This window comes from Juglans regia, chromosome 12 (genome assembly GCF_001411555.2).
Source record: "Juglans regia cultivar Chandler chromosome 12, Walnut 2.0, whole genome shotgun sequence".
Lineage (NCBI taxonomy): Eukaryota > Viridiplantae > Streptophyta > Magnoliopsida > Fagales > Juglandaceae > Juglans > Juglans regia.
The window spans coordinates 22016202-22025853 of NC_049912.1; the positions used below are offsets into that span (position 1 = coordinate 22016202).

Consider the following 9652-nt stretch of genomic DNA (forward strand, 5'->3'; position numbering starts at 1 on the left):
TATTTAAAGTTACAAAAAAATAAAAATATATAAATACCTTTTAAATTTTAGAATTATGAAAATGTCATCCAAACTTTAAAAAAATTATAAAACTGCCATTAAAACAGTTTGAAAACAAGTCAAAATAGATCAGAATTTGAAACAAACTTAGACGACGAATTATAATTTTTTTAAATTCTCACAAAAAAATATAATAAATAATTTAAATTTTTTAAATTTTAAAACAATAATAATATTAAAAAGTAATATTATAATAATATTTTATTTATCTCATCTCATCTTATTATCTAAACGAAACCTATCAAGTAAATTTATATATTATAATATAATACAATTCTAAATTAGAATATAATATAATAATAACTAATTATAATAATAAGAATAAACTAATAATAAAAATAATTAATAAATAATCTAAATTAAAAAATGAATAAAAAAAAAAGAGTATCTGGCCTACTAGTTCGTTCAAGGAAACCAAGGTCCAACACACAAAAAATACAAAAGAGGAAAAAAAAACCTTACGGGAAATTTCATTTTAGTATTTATTTATTTTTGAAAACTGATCCTCGTTGCCTTTTCCCTCCTTCAAATTTCCACTCTCACTCGTCTGTCTCTTGATCTCTGTCTCTGTTCCTGTCTCACACACCGAATATAAACGTTACTGAACCCTAGCCTCAGCCTCTCTCCGAACTCCGAACTCCGAACGTCTCCTCCAACTAATCCCACAAAACCTCGGGAACCGGGACGCTTAAACCAATGCAGGACATCCTCGGATCGGTTCGTCGGTCCATGGTGTTCCGAACCCCAGGCGGGGACGATCGAGGGTTCGGTAGTGGCCTGGTCGAGAAGATCGGCTCCAGCCTCCGGAAATCTCGAATCGGTCTGTTCTCGAAGCCGCCGGTCCGGGCACTACCTCCAGTTCCTAAAGACGACGCGCCTCCGATCCGGTGGCGCAAGGGCGAGTTGATAGGGTGTGGTGCGTTCGGTCGGGTCTATATGGGAATGAACCTCGACTCTGGAGAGTTGATCGCCGTGAAACAGGTCAATCATATCCTATGCTAAATGTAAATTATTCAAGTGGTTTTTGTGGCGTGGTTTATGGATTTGACGTTGAAGTTTTGGTCGTTCTCTTTAATAGGTCTCGATTGCGGCGAACAATGCTTCAAAGGAGAAAACACAGGTATTGATCTGGTATACATAGATTTTATGTTTTTGCAGTAAGTGGCGTTATTCTGTCTCTCTCTGAAAAAAAAAAAAAAAAAAAATTCATTTCCAAATGCCAAGCTATAACTATATCGTACCTTTGTGAAGATTTTTTGTTTAATTTTCCAAACGAGAGTATTTGATTTGAAGTATATTGGATTCTAAGACAATCGATTTCCACTTCACAATTGACTAATTTGGTTTTTTTTTTTTTTTTTTTAAATCTCATTAAATAGGCTCACATTCGAGAATTGGAGGAGGAAGTGAAACTGCTGAAGAATCTGTCTCATCCAAATATTGTTGTGAGTATGCTGTTCCGTGCTTTTGGTGCGATTGATCTAGTTTCTTGTTTTGCAAGTGTTTTCTGATTTTGTTCTCTTAGAGATACTTGGGAACTGCTAGAGAGGAAGAATCGTTGAATATCCTGTTGGAATTTGTTCCGGGTGGATCTATATCATCACTCTTAGGGAAATTCGGATCCTTCCCTGAGTCTGTAAGTAACTGTTACCATGTCATTTAGAGGTTTATGGTGTGTGCGTGCTTGTGTTTTTCTGAGCAGAGGTTTCTGGTGTTTAAATCGTCAACACTGCTTCTTGAAATTGTTTTCCAAACAGGTTATAAGAATGTATACGAAACAACTGTTGTTAGGCCTTGAATACCTTCACAAGAATGGAATTATGCATCGGGACATCAAGGTACCTCCCATTTCCTTTTAAAAGGTTTGAAGCTTGTTCTCTCTGTGTTTTTCTCAGCTTATAATTGGCATGTTTCATGTAGGGTGCAAACATTCTCGTCGATAATAAGGGCTGCATTAAACTTGCGGACTTTGGTGCATCCAAGAAAGTTGTTGAGTTGGTATGCCATTGTTTTCAAACTCCACATCATATATTCACTCTTTCAATTGATTTAATTTTCACATAACTAAAGAGTTTGTATAACCTTACAGGCTACTATAAATGGTGCTAAGTCAATGAAGGGTACACCATATTGGATGGCTCCTGAAGTCATTCTACAGACTGGGCACAGCTTGTAAGAGATACACAACTATTTTCTAAATTATATTAATATTTTTTGTCATGAAACTCCTAGATTAAAAAGGCTTAGTTCACAATCAATATACCTTTCCAAAATAGATATTAAGAACCCTTTTAACCATCTGAAAAAACAGAACAGGGTTTGTTAATTTGGACACGTGGTAATTGGAACAAAATATGCACATATTGTTGTTGATCACCATGCTATTTTTAACATTGAAAATATAGCACACTGCTGAAATTAGTTGGTTTTGTTTGAATTTTTTGAATTATTTTTTATCTATTATTTTACTTTTTAAAAAGTGTCTTGATATTAAAGTTTATTAGAATCTAAGAAGCATGAGAAGAATTCTTTGCAAACCTTCTTTTTCTAAACTTCATTTTGGAAAAAATATCTGTGCTCTAATGCAGTATAGGCTCTTCATTGCCAGTTTTCTGTAAAAACGGAGGAAGAAAAAAAAAAGTATGCATGTAGTCCTTAATTATGATATTTGGACCTCATTAGCTTTGAAACATGTTTTCTTAGCTCTGCTGATATATGGAGTGTTGGATGTACTGTAATTGAGATGGCTACAGGAAAGCCTCCATGGAGCCAACAGTATCAGGAGGTATACACTTGATGCTAAATAAACTTACTGCCTCAGTTTATGCAAGTTTGACTGTACTTTCATGAGTCAACGTTTGTTCTCCCAAGAATTTTCAGACAAAGATTTTATGTTTCTCAGGTTGCTGCTCTTTTCCATATTGGGACAACTAAATCTCATCCACCCATCCCTGAGCATCTCTCTGCTGAGGCAAAGGATTTTCTGTTAAAATGTTTACAGAAGTATGTCCATTGTTTCCGCTTTTCCCCCATTTTTATGTTCTAATCAATCCCCTCACACTCACGTTGTATCAGTAGCTGAGACTGAGTCTAGTTTTAGCTGTAAATTTAATTGTCCATACCTTCTGATTTCTGCCAGTCAACTTTTCCGCTTAGTAACTCATGCACAAATCAAATTGTGATGGCAGGGAACCTAACTTAAGGCTCGCTGCATCAGACTTGTTGCAGGTAATCTCTAGATAATGTTCTGTATCAAGTGTTCATAGATTAAGCAGCAATGATACTAACGTCATAATTACATGCCAAAGTATATAAGTACGCATGTGTGAACTATCCACTTTGAATCTTAATATTACTGTTGTCAATATATATACATTCACATAGACAGAGTAGTAGTTTCCTTATAATGATGTTTATGCTAATTTGCAGCATCCCTTCGTCACTGGGGAGTACTGGGAATCTCAGCCAGTTTGCACTTCAGTTGTGGTTGGTATATTTGCAGTAAGCTAAATAAGTTTGAATTCTTGTTCTTTTGATAAACTTATACCATACTTAATTCTCATTATGTCAGGAATCTGGAAGCCAGATGGTAACACCCGGGATGAATCTTAAGAACTCGTAAGATGTTTAATTTGATGTTTGTGGAACATTTTATTATTGCTGTAAATGTTGACAATGAAAACAATACTGCCGTTACAGCATGAATACTGTGATCAGAAGGTCAATGTGCACAGGCTTAAAGGATGTCTGTGAAATGGGTAGCCTGAGTTGCTCAACTGTGTATCCGCTGAAGTCCTTAAGAATGGGATCATGGGGAGCAAATAATGGTGATGACGACATGTGCCAAATAGATTATGAAGATGATCTTGTGGTTGATGCATCGGTAAAGCTCAAATCCATTTTAGCGTCTGATGATTTAAATAAGGTAATGAACTGTTCTCATGTCCTTGACTCCTTGTGGTTACGATGCTTATAATTAGTTTCACTAATCACGGGCGGATCTCTTTCATTTAAACTAGAGTTTCAATCCCATGTGTGAGCCTACTGATGACTGGCCCTGCAAGCTTGGTGGAAGTATAGACCTACAGAGAAGTGGAATGGACTTATCCCCTAATCAAACTACCCCTAAGGCTACTGGCAGCCCTGGAGTATCATCAGTTAAGGCGGAGAATGACTTCACATTTCCACGTGGGCCAATTCCTGCTGAGGATGATGATGAAGTTACAGAGTCGAAAATTAGAGCCTTCCTGGATGAAAAGGTGCCTTGTCCTCAGAGATCTTTCTTTTGTGAAGGGCTGATGATATCTTTCTGTTATAATCTCTCATTCTTCATTATGTTGTGTGTTGTTACGTTTACATGGATAGCAATATGATACGGTAACTTGCTTTGTAAAACAACATTAGGCTTTAGATCTGAAGAAGCTGCAGACGCCTTTATATGAACAGTTCTACAGCACAATGAATGTGGCTGGTCCTCCTGGTGCGGTTCAAATGGCAAATGGTGAAAATGCTTTGAATATGTTGACTTTACCTCCTAAAAGCAGATCACCAAATTGGGCACCCAGCAGACGGCTCTCATCAGTTGTTGATGCTACCAATGATGCAAGACTTGGGAGCCAAACCAAAAATATACTAAATGCTAGTGGTGTGCACGATCGAGCCCTACAGGAAATTCAGACACCTCAGCCTAGTGAACGGAAAGAGCTGCTTCTTGATGCTCAGCAGGAATCAATTATTCAAAGGTTCAGTATATGATAATTGATGCATATTTTAGCTCATGTTTTCTACTTGTGTTCATCATTTAACCAGAGATTGGAAATGTCTGCAATGGCAGCTTCTCTGAGAGACAAAGGAAGTGGAAAGAAGAGCTTGATGAAGAGCTTGAGAGGAAGCGAGGCAAGTTCACATTTTCTTCATATGATTATAATCTTTAACTGCTCTTCTGTTGAGTTTTTGCTGGATCCACTTGAGTAGGAGAAGGGTTGTGATAACAAATCTGTTAAGGAAAGCGCAGAGAGGATTTTTATGGAAGCCAACAGTATCCTCCTGACTAGTGTCTCACCATGACAGTAGTAGCGTGATCATAACATATCATTGTTTTGGCTGTTTTGTGATCGTTGGCAGGGGTTTTAAATATTGGGATTCTAGAGAAGGAATGGGTTCTAGTCTTTTTTTCTTGGCTGGATTTTGACCGAAAATTGATAGAAAATTCCAAGAGAACTAGAAAGGAGAAAGGATGGACACCTAAAATACGATTCTAGGTGAAACATTCTTATAAAACGGCTTCTTCATTTAATAGAAACCATTACAACCATATATGTGTGTATATATATATATATATATATATATATATACACACATACACACATACTGACACTGTAATATAGTTTTGGAACAATTATTTGTGGGCAAAACTAGCCTGAACTCTGGAGACTGCTGAGACTAAGTCGGTTTTTTCATCTCGAACGTGATTTTTTTTTTTCAACTAACCTCGGATAAAGTTAACAATGGAAAGTGCATATTGCAGAAATTTTGCGCCAGGCAGGCGCAGGAGGGAAGACATCGTCTCCAAATGATCGGATTCTTAATCGACAGAGGGAGCGGCTACGTTTTGCATTCTCAGGCAAATGATAGCATATACCTCTCACCTGTATCTATACTGCTGTTCAATGGAAAAAGAAATGTGATTTTTTTTCGTTGGGAGTGGTCATGTATGTAGTAGTATTATTACCGGTGCAATGGTGTCTGGTAATACATGGTGGTCGCATTGCCAAATCTGCGTTAATGGCAGGCACTGCGCGCAACCTTCCAGCGCTGTCCCAGTCATTCAGCACAAAATGTCACATAAACAGGATCTCATCTTTATATGATCCTTTTTTTTTTTTCCTTTTCATTTTCATTACCCCCCCATCTCCGAATTAAGGTTGTGTATTATTATTATTATTATTTTTAAAGGTTGTGTATGTTATTGCGGGATATGGAGCACACTAACTTTTTGAGTTTATTCCCATATATAATATATATGATGTTTACTATTTATTATAGACAAGCGACCAATGGTGTTATTAATCACTGTAATTGTCTGTCACTCTTGCAAGACAGTTTTGCGGTTTCTCCTCCCTTGTAAAATTATTATTTTTATTTAATTTAGGGGTTGTTCGGATTTGAAGGTGACTTCAGGAAATGTGAAATTGAGTTCGTACGAAAAAGTGGTCTGTCAAACCACACTTCATCTCAGCTTTCTCTCCTATAAGACAAATTTTGGAATGACCGTTGTTTTTCACCTTTTGACTGTTTCCAACTTTCCATTACACGGGTATAATGGCTCCGAAGGCTCTCTCACCCACCCCTTCACCCATTCAGTTCATGCACCCATCAACTCCACGCAAAGCTTGAAGGCCCTCACCGAAGCTCGAGTGCACCATTCATCTCTGCGCAAAGCTCCTCACTCTGGGTAGCTCCATCGCCTGCCATCATCAACGCCAGACCGAACGATTTGAGCCCACTTCACGGCATGGGCGATTTTGCATCTCATCTGCAATCTCTCGAATTCACTACTTTGAAGGCAACTCGAGGTTGAGAAGCATCTCAAGACCCATGGCATGAGGCAACCTGTAACACTTCCAAACAGAATTTAACACACACACAGGTAAAAGAGTTCACTTCGAGGGTGAACACCTCCAGAAAAGGGGATGAGAAACAGATAAGAAATTAAGAAAGCTAGGTTTTCATTCAGAATGCCGATGACTGCATACACAGCTACAGTAATTTAAATACTAGGGTTTCCAAATAAAAGGCCTCAGCCTCAATACAGACCCAACGTAAATGACTAAAGTAAAATAAAGGCCCAATAAACTACGGGCTCCCAACAGCAATTAACTAATTTAACAAAAGCAGTAACATACGGCCCAAACCCGGCCCATGGTCTTCACTTGAACACTTCAGAAGGTAAGCACACGACTACACGGAACTGAAGTGGAACACTTCTCTTCCCCGACAATCCTTATCCTCTGTAGGCTTGCACGTGGGTTAGGGTTTCATCCCTAACCCTTCCCATCATCTCCTTCCTCTAAGCTCTCGGCTCCACCACTTATGGATGCTCCACGCCGGACTCGTTACATACCCCCCTTCTTAGAACACCTTGCCCGCAAGGTGAGGGAAGTCCTCTTTCAGCCGTGCGTACGTCTCCCAAGTAGCGTCGGAAGCCTCCTGGCCGTGCCAACGGGTAAGCAGTTCGACTCTTCCCTTGTTTCCCACTTTTCGCATCCTTCGATTGATGATTTCTTCCGGTTCTGGGTAAATGACTCCGTTTCTATCGAGTGGTGGTAACGATTGAACTGCTGTGATTTTTGACCCAAGTTTCTTTTTGATCTGAGATACATGCACGGTGGGGTGAATCCGTGAAGATGGTGGTAGATCCAGTGTGTATGCGACACTCCCAACTTGCTTCAAAATTTCGAACGGTCCATAGAATCTTGGGGCGAGCTTGAGATTCCTTCGTTGGGCTACACTGGTCTGACGGTAAGGCTGTAGTCTGAGGTATACTGAATCTCCCACTTGAAACTTTTGTTCTTTTCTCTTTAGATCTGCATACTTCTTCATTCGGTTTTGAGCTTGCTGAATGTTTTGTTTGAGGAGCTTAGTGACTTGATCCCTGTTGCGGAGGGTATGATCTACTGTGTCCACTCTAGCTGTCCCGGGAATGTAGTCTAGGATTCGGGGTGGGGTATAACCATATAGTGCTTCGAAGGGAGTCAGTTTCGTAGATATGTGTTGAGTGGAGTTATACCACCACTCAGCAAGAGGAATCCAGAGTACCCAATCCTTGGGTCTGTCCGAAGTGAAACACCTTAGATAATTCTCCACGGTCTTGTTGACAGCCTCAGTCTGGCCATCCGTTTGCGGGTGGTAGGCTGTACTTAAGTGCATTTGAACACCCTGAAGTGAAAAAAGTTCCTGCCAAAATTTACTTGTAAAAGTGGTATCCCTGTCCGACACAATTGATGTTGGTAGTCCATGTAGCTTGAAAATGTGCTTGAGGAACAATTCAGCTACTGTTTTGGCAGTGTATGGGTGTTTTAATGGAACAAAGTGGCTGTATTTTGTCAAGCGGTCTACTACAATCCAAAGGCTATTGTAGCCTTGAGAGTTTGGGAGGCCATCTATAAAGTCCATTGTTATGTTTGTCCATGGCTGGGAAGGGATGGGTAATGGCTGTAGTAAGCCGCTGGGCAGTGTGTTATCTGATTTTACCCTTTGGCACATGTCACAAGCTCTAATGAATTTCTTCAAATCCTTCTTCATGCCGGGCCAAAAGAAATCCCTTCGCATGCGATGGGCTGATTTGTCGTACCCCGAGTGCCCTCCCCAGGGGCTGCTGTGTGAGAGTTCCATTAACTTTTGCTTGAATTCCTCATTGTTAGGAATGTACAGCCTATTTTTATATAGAAGAAGTCCCTCTCTCATGGTGTATCGAGGATTCAAGTTGCCCTTGTTGTAGCTTTCTAACAGGGCCTGCAAGTGTGCATCCGAACCATAGGCTAGTTTCAACTCGTCCACCCATTCCACACTAGGGAAAGTAATCAACATCAGTGTCTCTTCCTCAGCCTTTTCCATTCTGGACAGAGCATCAGCAGCTCTGTTTTCAGACCCCTTCTTATACTCCACTACAAAATTATAGCCAAGGAGCTTAGTAATCCATCTTTGCTGCATTGGTGTCCCAATTTTCTGATCAAGCAAGTGTTTAAGACTCTGCTGGTCTGTTCTCACTATAAATTTCCTTCCTAGTAAGTATGGTCGCCATTTTAACACCGCTGATACAAGTGCAAAAAATTCCTTCTCGTATGTCGAAAGTGAGAGTGCCCTGCCCTTTAAGGCATAGCTGTAAAATGCTAGTGGTCTGCCTTGCTGCATTAAGACAGCCCCTACAGCAGTGCCGGATGCATCGCATTCAATCATGAATGGAATGGTGAAATCGGGTAAGGCCAAAACCGGGGGTTGGGTGACCGCTTCCTTCAACATATGGAATGCCATCTTGCCCTCTTCACTCCAAGAAAAACCATCTTTCTTTAGCATTCTTGTAAGAGGAGCTGCAATAGCCCCATACCCTCTAATGAATCTTCGATAATAACCTGTTAATCCCAAGAATCCCCTTAGTGCTTTTAGGGATTTTGGGAGGGGCCATTCGATCATAGCTTTGAGTTTTTCGGGATCCGCCTTCACACCTTCCGCTGAAATCAAGTGGCCTAAGTAGGCGATTTCCTTGCAACCAAAGTTGCACTTAGAGTGTTTTGCAAACAATGAGTGCTGTCTAAGTATCTCAAGAGTGAGCTTTAGGTGTGTAACATGGTCTATTTCAGATATGCTATAGACAAGAATATCATCAAAAAACACAAGTATAAATTTCCTTAGAAAGGGGCGGAATACCTCATTCATTAGGCTTTGAAATGTGGAAGGAGCGTTAGTAAGCCCAAAGGGCATTACTAGGAACTCGTAGTGCCCTTCATGAGTTCTAAACGCTGTTTTTGGAACATCATCGGGCTTAACTCTGATTTGGTGGTAGCCGGACCTCAAATCCAGCTTTGAAAATATC

General features: G+C 39.8%; 1 protein-coding gene across 1 annotated transcript; it reads left to right on the plus strand.

Moving 5' to 3' along the window:
* Window positions 1–557: 557 nt before the first annotated feature.
* LOC109005872 (mitogen-activated protein kinase kinase kinase NPK1) lies at window positions 558–6064 on the plus strand. Its single transcript, XM_018984952.2, has 17 exons — window positions 558–1041; window positions 1139–1180; window positions 1440–1505; window positions 1586–1696; window positions 1818–1898; window positions 1981–2058; window positions 2150–2232; window positions 2764–2845; window positions 2963–3063; window positions 3249–3288; window positions 3490–3546; window positions 3632–3678; window positions 3760–3985; window positions 4080–4319; window positions 4465–4802; window positions 4895–4956; window positions 5588–6064. Exons 1-17 carry the CDS (start codon window positions 757–759, stop codon window positions 5689–5691), a joined length of 2043 nt encoding a protein of 680 aa, XP_018840497.1. The 5' UTR covers window positions 558–756; the 3' UTR covers window positions 5692–6064.
* The last annotated feature ends 3588 nt before the right edge of the window (window positions 6065–9652 follow it).

Coding starts and splice junctions, on each gene's coding strand:
- LOC109005872 (XM_018984952.2), top strand. CDS start 757: ATGCAGGACATCCTCGGATCGGTTCGTCGGTCCATGGTGTTCCGAACC. Junction 1,042..1,138: donor AGTTGATCGCCGTGAAACAG/GTCAATCATATC, acceptor TCTCTTTAATAG/GTCTCGATTGCGGCGAACAA. Junction 2,233..2,763: donor CTACAGACTGGGCACAGCTT/GTAAGAGATACA, acceptor ATGTTTTCTTAG/CTCTGCTGATATATGGAGTG.